This window comes from Borostomias antarcticus, assembly GCF_949987555.1.
Source record: "Borostomias antarcticus genome assembly, chromosome: 26".
Lineage (NCBI taxonomy): Eukaryota > Metazoa > Chordata > Actinopteri > Stomiiformes > Stomiidae > Borostomias > Borostomias antarcticus.
Genome location: NC_140259.1, coordinates 6,508,041 through 6,523,643, shown reverse-complemented (window position 1 = coordinate 6,523,643; position 15,603 = coordinate 6,508,041). Strand labels below are relative to the sequence as shown.

Genomic DNA, 15,603 nt, shown 5'->3' with positions numbered 1-15,603 from the left:
AGAATATTATATTTAGCAGTCATGTCATATCTTATTACTTAAATACAGCTGTTGCTGAAAACCGAGTTTACAAGTGAGAGCTTTGAAATTGAATTAGTATGTTTAGAAAAAAGTTATTTTGCTGTGTAGTCACTACTACTGTACTTACATAGTGTACACTTGTAATTGTAATTTATCTATAGAGGCAGCATATAGGCCCATCATATTTTCTGTTTGGTATAAATTGTAAACATTTATTTTAAAGTAGTGAATTAAAACAAGTGATTAAAATAGTTTTAAACTCAAGAGATTTTAACTTATTGCAGGACAAAAAATATGTAATGAGAAAAACATTTAGAACAAGCACCAAGAGTTACTAAACACCTCAAGTTCTGGACTCTGGATTTAGAAAGTAGGCTACATGGCCTCCTGAGTAGAATATACTATAATTTTACTATACAAAGCAAAATTGTATGTGCAAAGCAAAATGTAGGCTACCAAGTGCCAGGGGCTACCAAGTGCCAGGAGCAGTGGGCAGCTGCGTCAGTGGGGCCTGGAGACCAAGTCCAAGTGTTATAATGTACATGACTCATTCTGTACACCTCACTCTCTTTCCCCTGAACTGATTTGGGACAGTTTTGTAGACATGTTTCAACAGCCAGTCGCAATCAGACAGTATCTTTTGCAACACGTGTGGCTACAAAGCCACATGAGCATGTCTGAAACACTTCATGAAGCAACATGGAGGACAGGACAGAGGAACAGACGGAGGCTAGGTTCCTATAAAAGACCAGCAGGTCGGTAGCACCGCAGGACTAAAGAAAGCATGGCGATCTGCTTGGTGGTCCTACACACGCTGCTGCTCCTGGTTCTGGACGGTAAGATCCCACCTACCCGACTGATTCTGTCCATGTGTCTGCTTCTCGTTAGCCTCCTAAAACCGTCCTGATCTCACAAGCTTACATTCTGTTTCTCAACACAAGTCGGCGCCAGCAAAAATGATCTGTAGCAAAACAATATAAGCTTGCGAGATCCGGATGATTTTTACAAAGCTCATGCCTTCAGTACGGAAGAGTGAGCCGTTGTGTGTATGTGATATTGGTCAAACTGAAAATACAAAACAATAACAAACTGCTGTTGAGCTCTACACTCTCTTAACATGCTCCTGTGGCTTTGTGTTGATTCATAGTCTAACACAGGAGCCACAAAACTGTATTGACACACTGTGATGCTGACATCTGTCCCCCTCCTGTGTGTGGGCAGGCACGGCTGCCTCCAGGGTGGGTATAGTGGGGGGCCGGGAGGCAAAGCCCCACTCCCGTCCCTACATGGTCTCCCTACAGGTCAGAGGCGGACACTTCTGTGGGGGGGTCCTGGTCCGGGAAGACTTTGTCCTCACAGCTGCACACTGCTTTGGGTAGGCAATTACACTCCAGCTATACTGTAGAATAGAGTAGAATCTATTTATCTATTTATTTATCTATCTATTTTGGCATCTCTCTCTATTATCTGTTCTTCCTCTCCCCCGTTCCCAGGAGATTCCAGGTGGTTCTGGGGGCCCACTCTCTCTCTAGCAGGGAGCCCTCCAAACAGGAGTTCGTCGTCCAGCGCTACATACGCCACCCTGCCTACGACGGCAACGATAACGACCTAATGCTTCTCAAGGTGAGGCACTCACACCCACGGCTGTGCTCACAACACCAACTCTAACAGGTTCCATTCCCGCGGGGCGCTGGTTATACCAACCTACAGTATTGCAATATGTAGAAGGACATATGGAAATAGGCCAGGCCCAATCAGTGTTGGGAGTAACTGATTACAAAGTAACGGATTACTGTAGTCAGAATACTTTTTTTCCAGTAACTTAATGTAAGGGATTACATTTGAATTTTCAGTAATCAGATTACAGTTACTGACCTAATAAAAGTGATTATTTCGAGCTACTTTCATGTGCGCCTGCTCCCTTTCATTTGGTTCATACGCACATGCGACCTCTGCAGTCATGGCTGAACTGACTCTGAATGTCATCAGAGTTGAGATGTGCTAAGAGTGCTGGTATAGGATCAGATTGTCTTGTGTCTATTATGATCTAAAATGCAAAACTGATCCTAGATCAGCACTTCTATGATTCGGGTAAGGAATGATGAATGTGGGGCGGCTGTAGCTCAGGAGGTAGAGCGGGTCGTAGGGTTGGCGGTTCCAATCCCGGCTTCTCCTGATGACATGTCGAAGTGTCCTTGGGCAACACTGAACCCCAAATTGCCCCCAACGACCACGCTAGCACCTTGCATGGCAGCTGCCACCATTGGTGTGTGTATGTGTGTGTGAATGGGTGAATGAGAGGCCTTCATTGTAAAGCGCTTTGGATAAACGTGCTACAGTATATATGTACCATTTACCATCTGGTTTTAGAAAGTAACTCAAAAGTAATTAGCAAACTGATTAATTTTCACAGAGAGTAATTAGTAAAGTAATCTAATTAGAATTTAGAAAAAGTAATCAGTAACTTTAAAGTAACTTGTCCAATACATGCCAAGTGTAGAAATCCACCTTTACCTTTCAAGGTTACAGTCTCTAGCTCTCTCTGCCAGCTGGGTGGTCCTGGCAACGTGCCCAGCGAGGTTGTCTGTACTCTTAGGGAGACCGGCTTTTAATTACTTGTACAGTAGGGATAAACCTAGCCAAGTCTCTCTGTTTCTCTTAGCTGTCTTGATTCAAGATTCAAGATCGGTTTATTCGCCATGTAAAGGTGGTAAAGGTGCATACAGTCCACTGATGGAGACGACTTTAGACAGGGTGCAGGACAGGACAGTGCAAAGACATGACGGAACAAATACAAAATAGAGTATAACCAAATAAATAGAAAAGCACATGCAAAATACACAATATATACATAATGAAGTGTGGTGAGTGATACAATGTGTGTGCAGAGTGTAGTGTGTTGTATGTGCAATGTTTTATATACAGTATACAATGTTATATACAGTATACAATGTATGTGCCGTTGTGATATGTGGTACAATCAGTGGTTGTGTGCAAGTGGTGCAAAGGGTCTAGAGTCAGTGGGGGTCGGCGTCGGGGTCATGGGGGGACGTGAGTGTTGGCGTGCCGACATGACCAGAAGCACTGAAACAGTGAGAGCTCTCCTAGTTGTGGTGCTACTAAGTATTCAACCCCCAAAGTACAAGATCCAGATCAAAAAGAAAGAATAGTCCTGCACACACATGTCCTCCAGCAAAATGTATTTGTGTCGAAATGTGTCTCGTCTTGAGAAAGGTCTTTGACCAAAACGTTGACGAAACATGAAAGAGGAAATGTATTTTGGATCTGCGCCAACGTGACCAGGTTTTACTCTATATAGAGGCATAGTGATCTTTCCTGTCTGAGTCTCTGTCTCTCTGCCAGCTGGCTGGCCGTGCCAACCTGACCAGGGAGGTCCAGCTGATTCCTCTGATGCGGGAGCCGGTGGCACCAGGGAGCGTTTGCAGCACGGCCGGCTGGGGAGACGTGGGGGACAACGACACCTACCCAGACCGCCTACAGGAAGTCAATGCCAACATCCTGTACACCAGGACATGCAGGAAGAAGTGGCGCATCATCACCATCACCCAAAACATGTTGTGCGCTACGGGACCCAGAGCATTCCAGGGGTTCTGCTCGGTATGGCGGTACACACAAAAAAGTGCTTTATAGAACCATTTGTAGCAGCAGTAGACCCCTCTGAAGGTTCCGAATAGAGCATAAGGATCCAAACAAGGTTATTATAAACATTTTAGTTAAAGGACAATGCACGTTTTTGACAACCTGGACCTTATTTACGACATATTATAAGACGTTTGACTCACCGAGATCACTTTGGTGTAGTTCGGAGGCATGTAGAAGAAATTTTAAATCCAGCGCGAGCCAGTATATCCGTGTAATGGCGGTGGTCGGGGCACTTAGAATGCAGTTTCTAAAAATCTATTTTCTGCCGCAAAACGGTTGTTTTCATCAATCTGTCTTGATGAATCGCTAGTTGTGCTTACATAGAGCATAGGCCTGTTGTGGTTTTTCACATGCCTCTGTAATATGATCTTTAGAAACGTCTTTAGACACGAAATAGCCTCCTCACTTCCTCGCTGTGCGCATGCGTGCTGGAGCAACGATTGCGCGCTGTGCGCATGCGTGCTGGAGCAAGTGAGGAAGCTATTTCGTTGTGTGGTGTGTAACCGTATTGTGTGTGTTGCAGGCTGACTCAGGGGGCCCTCTGGTGTGTAACGGCATGTCTGCAGGCGTGGTGTCCTTCTCTGGGCGGAGGTGTGCCGACCCCCTAACCCCTGATGTCTACATGCGGGTGTCTACCCATCTGCCCTGGATCCAGGAAGTGATTAAGTACAACTAGTGTTGTAGTGAGAGGGATGGATAGATATCATAGATCACATAGATCATTCACACTGCAGAAGCTATATTGTCTGTTATGTGGTGTCCCATCATTTCATGTCATCCCATAAAGCAATAACTTAATGATTAAAGATTCAAAGATTCAAAAAGCTTCATTGTCCATTCTTTCAGGAACAAAATATAAACATTTCATTAGCTCCCATGGCTTTTAAACCAAATAGCAGACAGGACATGTAGCAGACACGGCAGAATACCAGAACATATACTGTCATATCCGTTTAAAAATGTAAAATACAAGGTATATATAAACACAATCATGTCATTATGTCTATGAATCAATACAAATTCTAAGTTGGCCCATGCTACACCGCTCCACCAAGTTTCATGAAAATTGGTCTGGTAGTTTTTGCTAATCCTGCTAACAAATAAACCAACCACACACACCACAGGAAACACACCCTGGGGTTCAGTGCCCCCTGGTGGTGGAGGAAGAAGACACTAGGGAAGCACCGAGACGTCATTATCTGTATCTGTTCAATCAACATAATTATCTGTATTAGCATTTGTATTCAGATAGAACCCGGAAGTGGGCGTGGTTTATACCGGACATCTATCTATATAACAATTCTGTCTGATATCAGGATAACTCAACTAGATTGATGGAAAACAACAGTCAAATACAACAGTAGATGGCGCTGTGGTACCATTGCAGATGCCAGCTGTCACTTGACTAGCAACTTCGCTCTCAGAGTCAAGACAACATGAAGCGAGCAAAACAGAGTTTGGACATGAATGAAGTGTGCTGCTAAATGTAAATTATACAACGGTTAGTTCTGGTTCTTGATTCTGATTGGCTGGAAGCCGTGTTAAAATACTTTGTAACACACACCTGGGACCGCATATCATTCCATTTTCAGTATTAATGCGCCTCCCATTTGATCCAATGCATTGTAGTTGTTGTTGTTGCTTGGCAACCCTTTTGTTAGGGGAACTATTTTGCTCGGCGGAATTGAGGGAATGATGCTTCATTTTGAATAAATGTTAATATTTTACTTTGCTGTGTGTTTATTTTACACTAATAGCTGTAGTAACCGTTGTATAAAAGCAGTAAACCACTCGAGGCCGTGTGTTATAGTGATTTTATAACAGCTAGGGGCGTTGTTAGGCACGAAGCGGAGAAGAGAAGCTAAAAAACAACATATAAAAGCTGGAAGTGGGCTGGTAGCGGTCAGTGAAGTAGTACTTTGACCCCTCTGGGGGCCCAAGTAAAGTACTTTGAATTGAATTGTGGACTCTTGAGGTACAGCTCAGAGAACTTCATGTTCATAGTAGGAAAGAATGTTGAAACTGGTGTTTGTGGTTCTACCTTTACAGATAACAGCTTACTCAGAAATCAGACAGGATACTGTAGCCGTTAAACTAGGCAAGAGGTTTCTGCTAACATCTCTCTAGATCGGAGTTGTGGTTGCTTGCACTGGCTCACTGGTTTATCTCTGTCAAACCATAAAACCCTCCGTCTGCTCAGCAACAAGCACCAGCCTCACATCTGATCATGACAGTTGACAGCAGTGAAGCAATATATATTCACATTTTTATATAATTAATACCACGCTTCAGGCATCAGGTACACCAGGACCAGGCAAATTCATTGCAGGCCCTGGATAGAAGTTCAGAGGCTACTGACACAGGGGGGTTTATCAGCCTATCGACAGTGGAAACAAGGCACGAGCATTGTTATGGTTTTTAAAGGAGGTCATGTATAATGTATCTGATTCCAAATGAATTAATATTAACCCTTTTAGGCCATGCCAGCAAAACACACTTTATGAAAAAAAGTGATAAAAGTGCATATACGAAGAAGAGGTCATGTGATTCATGTGAAGTTATCAGACATGGTTGGGGGTATTCTCGTGAGCTTCTGTTTTACCTTGACGCATCCAACATCCAATTCCAGATTTACTGTATTTTACAACTAGGGTGGATGTTTTGGTGTAAATAGTGCTACATTCAATTTAAAAGTTAATTTTACTCAAGGACCAGTGCGTTCTACCATAAAGGCCTGATTGGTGGAGTGCTGCCTGGATGGTTGATCTTCTGAAAGGTTGAAGGACCAGAGAAAAGATTAGGTTTGTAAATTTGTTTCCATAGGGTGTTTAATAGCTGTTTAGTACTGTTATAGTCTGTTGGTTGCATGTGTGTATTCACAAGATGCCTTTTGAAAAGATGAAGACAGTTTCAAAAGCCCTCTGCTGTATTAATAGAGTTTAAATAAAACAAACCATTTTGCCCATATTACATCTGCCAGTTGCACAGCACATGTGCACACATAATACTGTAGCTCATGACAGAGTGCACTTTTTTGTATGTGCAACTTCTTTGGGAAACCACAGATGAGACTGAACCTGGATCAAAAGTCTGATTAGCTTCCAAGAGGTCCGGATGTTTCTCAGTGCTGCTGATGAAACTACATTCTCTACCAAGAGTTGAGACAACAAGGAGTCGAACTGCTGACTAAACAAACATAATATTTACTGTATCCTTTATTTAAACAGGGAGTATCTTGGAGGCAGATATCTCTTTTCCAAATAAGCCCTGCGTACAAAACGCACAATACAAATATAAAACAAAAATATCAAATACAAGAAAGAGAAAAAAGTAGGCTACGCTTTGGCAAAAATCTCCATATGTAAAAACAGTAGTACAGTAGTTGTATGCATACGTCCATGAACCACCTGAGTCCAGCCAAGTCCCAAAAATTGAATGGAGGTGAATGGGTTAAAACATAGTTTTAATTTGTGTTCTAAGTTGGCCCATGCTACACCCCTCCATGTTTCATGTTAATCAGTCTGGTAGTTTTTGTGTGATAAATGCTGACAAATAAAACCAACCAACACCCACCAGTGAATACATTATCTTCTGTCTTAGGCCTGCAGTCCATATTGTTAAAGTTCACCATAGAGAGGGGAGGGGGGAGTTGTTATGAGTTGTAGGCCAGCCCTCTGGTTATATATGGTATGACAGGGTGTAGATTTGAGTCACAAACTATAAACACAGTCTCTGACTCATTCTGTAGGGGGAGGGTCAGCACTTGTATATAAGAACAGCAGGTCGGTAGCACCACAGGACTGAAGGCATCATGGCGATCTGCTTGGTGCTCCTACACACGCTGCTGCTCCTGGCTGTGCATGGTAAGATACGATCTACCAGAACGATTCTGTACTTGATCTCGCAAGCTTACGTTCTGTTTCTCAACACAGAGCAGTGGCAGCAAAAATGATCTGTAGCAAAACAGAATGTAAGCTCGTGAGATCCGGATGGTTTTACAAGACTCAGATACTGTATATACTGTAGATACTGTAGATACTGTGTATCAGTGTCAGATGTGCCCTGTTTACCAACAACATATACAGCAATACAGTAGCAGAGTACAGAAAAATACAACAACAGTGACAGCATGCAGACAACAATGACAATGTATAAACTTACAATCAACAAATATTGTAATACAGGGTACGAAAAATAGTTTAGTAGTGACAAGGTACAGGGGTACAGAGTAGAATAATTATTAAAGTACAATAAAGAAATGATTAGCATCAATGGCCAGTGATGCCAATTTAGATTAGATTCTAGATTTAGTGACTTTCCAGACTCCCCTGGCGACTTATTTCATGAAAAGAGACTAGTGACAAATCTAGTTACTTTTTCTGGTCATTTGGGGAATTATTCACCTTATTCACCTGGCAGCCATATTGGTCAGTCTGGGGTGCGGATGCGGAAGTGCCCGTTGACTTCAATGTTAAAAGTTCATTGTAAAAACACCACTTCAAGAACCGAAATAGTCAAAATAACAGGCTGAATACACTATCGGGGTTACAAACTCATCATTACCAGACTGATTGTTTTTCACTGCCGTTGTTTTCGCGTTTGGAAATAATACATTACACCACTACTCTGCCCTACAACGGAAGAAAGGGGTATCTCGATTTTTATCAAAATTGAGTTTTTGTCATTTTTGGGACATTAAAGGTCTACTTTATCATGTGGAGAAATATTTTGACTCCACGTCAATGTAAAATGTGGAGATATTTGTGGGTATCTCCGTATCTCCCCAAACCCCAGGGGAAACAACAAGAGAATACCGTATCATGAGTTGCTACTGTGTATAGAACGCACACAAATACCCTAGAACCCTAAACACCCTGTGTGTCAGTAAGACCCTAATACATCCATGGTAAGACCAAACCAGATCAGGGAGTGTGTAGCATTCACCATCTCCCAGGGTGACTGGACGTGGGCAGAGAGGGGGAGGGAGACAGGGGGAGGGAGACAGAGAGAGGGGGAGGGAGAGAAGGAGACAGGGGGAGGCAGACAGGGAGGTGGAGGGAGACAGGGAGAGGAGACAGAGAGAATGAGACAGGTATAGAAGGAGACAGGGGAGGCAGGGAGAGAGGGGGAGGGAGACAGGGAGACAGGGAGGCACGGGAGGGAGACAGGGAGAGGGAGACGGAGAGAGAAGGAGACAGGGGGAGGGGGACAGGGAGGCAGATAGGGAGACTCGCAAAGTTGTTTTCTTTTTTTAACCTTTAATTTTTGTATTCCCCATGAATTTTTTGTCACTTTAGGGGCTCAGCAGACATTGGCCAAATTGAAAATACAAAACTTGAATAACAAACTGCTTTTGAGCTCTACAAGCTGAAATATTGTGTGGCAAATGTCTCTGCACTCTTATTCTACACTCTCTTACATGTTCCTGTGGCTTTGTGTTGATTCATAGTCTAACACAGGAGCCACAAAACTTTATTGACACACTGTGATGCTGACATCTGTCCCCCTCCTGTGTGTGGGCAGGCACGGCTGCCTCCAGGGTGGGTATAGTGGGGGGCCGGGAGGCAAAGCCCCACTCCCGTCCCTACATGGTCTCCCTACAGGTCAGAGGCAGACACTTCTGTGGGGGGGTCCTGGTCCGGGAAGACTTTGTCCTCACAGCTGCACACTGCTTTGGGTAGGCAGTTACACTCCAGCTATACTGTAGAATAGAGTAGAATCTATATATCTATTTTGGCATCTCTCTCTATTATCTGTTCATCCTCTCCCCCGTTCCCAGGAGATTCCAGGTGGTTCTGGGGGCCCACTCTCTCTCTAGCAGGGAGCCCTCCAAACAGGAGTTCGTCGTCCAGCGCTACATACGCCACCCTGCCTACGACGGCAACGATAACGACCTAATGCTTCTCAAGGTGAGGCACTTCCACCCACAGCTGTGCTCACAACACCAACTGTAATGGGTTCCTTTTGTGCAGGGCGCTGTTTATATCAACTTACCAACTTGTGTAACATAATGGGACATAATGGAAAAAGGTCCCCAAAGCACAAGATCCAGATCCAAAAACAAAGAATACAGTAGTCCTGCACACACACATTTCCTCCTGCAAATGTATTCGTGTTGAAATTTCTCTACCAAAACATTGATGCAACATGCAAAAGGAAATGTATTTTTTAGATCTGTGCCAGCATGACCAAAGGTGAGGCAGCATTTATACAACCATATATTGGAACAAACTACCAGATGATTTTAGATCAGCCCCATCTAAAGCAGTTTTTAAAGGAGTAGAAAAGGGAAAAATCATGTTTAGCCCTGTTTTAAGGTTACTTATGATCATATACACTGGTTCAGATCAAGAAGTTGACAAAACTAGCACTTTTGAGAAAGTTGATAATTTCTCTACCACCGTTTAGGTCATACAATGGATGTGGATGGGCACCTTGAAAAATCATTCAAAAACGTGTTAAACTCTCGATTTCAAAGACAAGAAGCTCACCGAGGGGGTAATTGGTGTTCGTTGGTGTTCTGACATCAAATTCGCCGCAAAGTATGAATCCTGTAGGGTTTTATTGATCATTTTATGAAATCCATTGACGTGTATTGACGCGACCGTTGTAGATGTGTAGATCAATCCGCAGAGGGGATTCAGGAAGCGGAACTACTTACGGTAGCTATTGTTATTGTTTATGTTGCTAGGCTACCTAGTTTGTGGAAGTTTACACACGTATGTGCTGCGACTAAATAGTTATATTTGATATTTGATATATATTTGAATGTGAGCTCGCGAAATCAGGATGGTCTCACAAGGCTATAATGTGCTATATAAACAAATTTGACTTTACTGAGTATACTCTACAGACATGGTGATCTTTCCGTTCTCTGTCTCTCTGCCAGCTGGCCGGCCGTGCCAACCTGACCAAGGAGGTCCAGCTGATTCCTCTGATGCGGGAGCCGGTGGCACCAGGGAGCGTTTGCAGCACGGCCGGCTGGGGAGACATGGGGGACAACGACACCTACCCAGACCGCCTACAGGAAGTAGATGCCAACATCCTGTACGCCAAGACATGCAGGAAGAAGTGGATCAACATCAACATCACCATCACCAAAAACATGTTGTGCGCTACGGGACCCAAAGCATTCCAGGGAATCTGCTCGGTATGGCGGTACACTCGAAATAAAAAGTGATACAGTACATAGAACCATTTGTAGCAGCAGTAGAATCCTCCGAAGAAAAGTCGGTGCGTAAGATTCCAAATAGACGCATTTCAGGCCTGTAAAGTTCCAGGTATCATAGAACCTTTTTCAGGTCGGGAAGAACCTAGTCTGGAGAAAGACCCCGCAAAACATGGGCATATGGGCGGAGCCAGCGCCTATCTTTCAAATCCAGCTGCGTTTGAACATATTTCATTGGGTGCGTAATAGTCGGGACTAAATGAAAAAGTCATCCAGCCCAGAAAAGAAGAAAACTGTAGTTAGCCAACTCTATGAAGAGAATTAACGTGGAAGAAAGTCCCAAGTAGCCTAAATCACACTTTTTGCACCAGATATGTTACCTCACAGCTTGCCGAAATGCAGGACTCGTTAGCAATACTTGAAAAGTGAAAAGCTGCGGTCAGTGACCAATCAGAGGCCAGAGGCTGCATTTTTAGTGCTTAAGAAGTGGGTATACTGTGCATCTATGAAAAAGGGTGTCCACTCTGTATACTGTTCTTCTGTGCCCTCGACTATGCTATATAGCAGCAGCCTATCTGAGTTCCACTGAGCACAGCGTGGACGCCACAGTTTATGATTGGGTGCAAAATCACTCAGAAACTGACCAAGTGCCTTCTCTCTACTTTAACACAAAGTGAGGTCCTGTAGAAATGTGAAATGAGATGTTTTCACTTTTATTCTTATTGAACTGAGCTGTAGCTCTGTGTGACCGTGCTGTCTGGACTGTAACTGTGTGGTGTGTAACCGTATTGTGTGTGTTGCAGGCTGACTCAGGGGGCCCTCTGGTGTGTAACGGCATGTCTGCAGGCGTGGTGTCCTTCTCTGGGCGGAGGTGTGCCGACCCCCTAACCCCTGATGTCTACATGCGGGTGTCTACCCATCTGCCCTGGATCCAGGAAGTGATTAAGAACAACTAGTGTTGTAGTGAGAGGGATGGATAGATATCATAGATGACAGGTCATTCACACTGAAGAGGTTATATTGTCATTGTCATTTCATGTCATCCCATAAATCCACGACTTAATGATTAAAGATTCAAAAAGCTTCATTATCCATGCTTTGTAGAAAAAATATAAATATTCCATAGGCTCCCATGGCAGACAGAACATGTAGCAGACATATTTGTAGAAAAAATATAAATATTCCATAGGCTCCCATGGCAGACAGAACATGTAGCAGACATAGCAACATAAGACAAACATACTGTATAACAGTCATGATGTAAAATGCAGTCTATAAGGTTCATCTAAAAAAAAGTGCAGAACACCCACGGACGCAGAAGAGAACTGGACATGTTTTCAGAAAACAATTTGGCAAACATTGAGGAGGAATATGAAATGTTATGGTCTGCCCTGTTCTTCCCCTGCTCCTGGCCCAGCCCCTTGCCCCTGGACTCTCAGCCCCTATTACCCCACGCTCATCTCCTGCCCCCGGACTCTCAGCCCCTATTACCCCACGCTCATCTCCTGCCCCCGGACTCTCAGCCCCTATTACCCCACGCTCATCTCCTGCCCCCGGACTCTCAGCCCCTATTACCCCACGCTCATCTCCTGCCCCCGGACTCTCAGCCCCTATTACCCCACACTCATCTCCTTCCCCAGACTCTCAGCCCCTATTACCCCACGCTCATCTCCTGCCCCCGGACTCTCAGCCCCTATTACCCCACACTCATCTCCTGCCCCGGACTCTCAGCCCCTATTACCCCACGCTCATCTCCTGCCCCAGACTCTCAGCCCCTATTACCCCACGCTCATCTCCTGCCCCCGGACTCTCAGCCCCTATTACCCCACGCTCATCTCCTGCCCCGGACTCTCGCGGAGTCGTGCCTTCCTACCTGCTGCAGCCCTCCTACCCTGTAGTCAACCCAACCTGCCAGAGCGGGGCATCAAACAACCTCCTCAGCTGAAACATAACACGACAGGGATGGACTCACAATGACCACAAGACTGTAAAGAGCTGTGTCCACATTCCAGTGATTGAAGTTGATCCTGAGTATGAATAAAACTATTTCAATAGAAAGTGTTTCAATAAAAAATAATAAAAAATCAGTAGATAAACAGTGTTGAAAGCCCAGTATTTTGGGTACTTGCCTTTCGCAGCTGATGACCTGACAAAGTATTAAAGTCAATCTGTCACAGGTGATGACAAACGTGTCTGTGCCATACTCTGTCTGTTCTGACAAACTTTTTACATTTTGATTCTGACTTTGATACTGTGAGAAAGTGGTGTGCATGACCTGACATCCATCATTACTGTGTACATTGAATTCAAGTTGAATGTCAAGGTGAGAAATCAGGTATTGAACCCCATCAGAGAACCATGGGGGTGTGTGAGTGAGATCATGCGTTGAATGGCACAACCAGAGCGTGAAGCAGGCGAAATCAAGCAGAGAATACAGAGACTGAAAGAGAGAGAAATACAAAATCCTGCAGTCGATAACTACTCAATACCCCAACGGGACACTGGGAAACCCATCACACTGGTGTTATGGCGCGTTCCAGGCAACCCGTAACTCGTGTTTTTCCTACCTCCTACACGTGAAAATGCTCTGGAATGGCAGTCAAACCCGTAACTTCCCACCTGGCAACTGGGAGTACATCGATCTGTACAAGTTCACGGGTGGGAAGTTACGGGTTTGACTGCCATTCCAGAGCATTTTCACGTGTAGGAGGTCGGAAAAACACGAGTTACGGGTTGCCTGGAACGCACCATTAGTCTCCCAATGAGAGGATTAAATCAGGTGAAAAATATCAGTTAAATGTATTAAATTTAAAAAGTTATATAATTGTAATATTATTGCATGTATTGTATAATAAGTTAAATACACAAATCTATAAACAGAACTCCAATTCACGAGTCCTTAAACATTTTCACACATTAGTTTCTTCATCAGTGACTGAGCTACACACAGCTACTGCACAGGGCCCTTTGCTCTGTCAGTGTCAAACTTATTGGTCACATGCTACATCATACAAAGAGCACTGAAATGTTTTTTTTCCTGTTAACTCCTAGATTGTACATAATATATAACCGCTTTTAATTGTTTTTTTGGATTTGGCAACCTGGCGAGAAAAATCACTGGTATGCCGCTTGAGCTAGACAACTCTATGTTCTATTATTACTATGTTTTATTAATACATCCATGGTACAAAAGTCACCGGAAATAGACAAATGACTACAAATTGAGCCAAGATGGCGCGGTTCAATAGGGTTTCACTTTTTTGAATCCTGGGGGCTTGTCCAAAACGAAAGAACACACACATGTGATAGTGCGATGGTGTTCAGACCTATTGTTCAGACAATGCCCCTATCTAGTAGATAATATCTACCAATATCATACTGTATTACCCCTTTAAGAAGTCAATACAATAACATACATGACTTACCCCCTGTTGCGCAGCATTAAATCACCTTGTCGAAACTACAGGTACCTGGTTTTTCCACCGAAACTTAAACTCACCGCCACAACAACATCAACTCCCGACTACCATTGCGCTCAAGTCCCATCTCACTTACCACGTTCGTCACTACCGAGCCACTATGGGGCTTGTAGTTCTCTTCTCCTCAGGAACTGGCCTCCCATTTTCCATAGGGTTTCGCGAGGTTTGCATGGGCGGCAGACACACTGTACATTTCTCTGCAGGAAGAATTGAATAATACTGGCATGAAATTCGTGTTCAGGTAATTCAACTGACCCGTCTCTGCGTCGTATGTAGCCTAGTTAAACGATGTAAATCCCATATGTACCGGCATGTTGACGGACAACTGAATTATGGAGTTGATAATGTAAATGCTCAGCTAGGAATCATTGATAACACACTAGCCTAGCTAGCATGCTAACTAGCCACACCAGCAGTAACAGCTTGGTTGTCCTCAGCCCCAGGTGTGCGAGAGAGAGAACTACACTAGCATAAGCTAAGCTAAGTCATCAACAATGCTAATGATAGCTAGCTAGCAATTATTGATGAAACGGCCACGGATGCCTCCAGGCTCAGGTTAGGTTACAGCCATATGGTCATGTGACTCAGTGGTTATATAGGTTAGGTGAGCTGACGTGGGCTGTTATCTTGAACTTGAGCACCTTGACTCAACACCTATCTGGCTGTAACCTACATTCATTTTGATTCCCAATGTCTGGATTAGCTGATCATAACAAGCCACATGTTTATAACATCATTATGTAGAAGGATGGTCTAAGGATGGTCTAACCCTACATGGGTCCCTGTTGCTTTTAGAGACAGTAACCTCCATGGATGGGCTGTGACTGTAGTGCCCACAGGCAATTAACCAGGAAGTTATTCAGTGATGCAAGGCTATTGGCTGTTCAGGTTGTCTGTCTCGGTCAATGCTCAAATCTCTGCTTGAAACACAATTCTCTTTCTTGCGGAAAATGGCTGGTTTCTCTATTGCTCGAATAATCACTGAGCGTTTCTCTCTCTCCCTCTCTCTCTCTCTCTCTCTCAGTAGCATTTGAATGTCTGGAGGCATGTCTAAGAAAAGGGGCAGGTATGTCCACATCATCCAAACATGCACAACACAGTAGCTGCCATGACGCCATCATAGACTATTCACGCCATGTGCGTATCAGTTTCGTTCAGCTCACTCCTATGGCGGCTTTTCACCGTCCCTTACCTCGTCACATGATACACAGCTCTTGTGTTTATGACTTTGAGGCAACTACTTCCTGTTGTCACTCAGCAGCCCGTCCGTCC

At 44.1% G+C, this 15,603-nt stretch overlaps 2 protein-coding genes across 2 annotated transcripts; both read left to right on the top strand.

Annotated features, from left to right (window-relative positions):
* Positions 1-805: 805 nt before the first annotated feature.
* On the top strand, positions 806-4,360 carry LOC311326223 (mast cell protease 1A-like; the record flags this gene model as incomplete). The annotated part of the gene is made up of 5 exons (XM_084459094.1): positions 806-857; positions 1,243-1,396; positions 1,515-1,644; positions 3,385-3,639; positions 4,208-4,360. The coding sequence occupies 5 exons, from the start codon at positions 806-808 to the stop codon at positions 4,358-4,360; spliced, it is 744 nt and encodes a 247-aa protein (XP_084315220.1).
* A 3,135-nt stretch (positions 4,361-7,495) lies between these two features.
* LOC311326222 (mast cell protease 1A-like) lies at positions 7,496-11,859 on the top strand (the record flags this gene model as incomplete). The annotated part of the gene is made up of 5 exons (XM_084459093.1): positions 7,496-7,547; positions 9,208-9,361; positions 9,464-9,593; positions 10,574-10,834; positions 11,656-11,859. The coding sequence occupies 5 exons, from the start codon at positions 7,496-7,498 to the stop codon at positions 11,806-11,808; spliced, it is 750 nt and encodes a 249-aa protein (XP_084315219.1). The 3' UTR covers positions 11,809-11,859.
* Between the last annotated feature and the right edge of the window lie 3,744 nt (positions 11,860-15,603).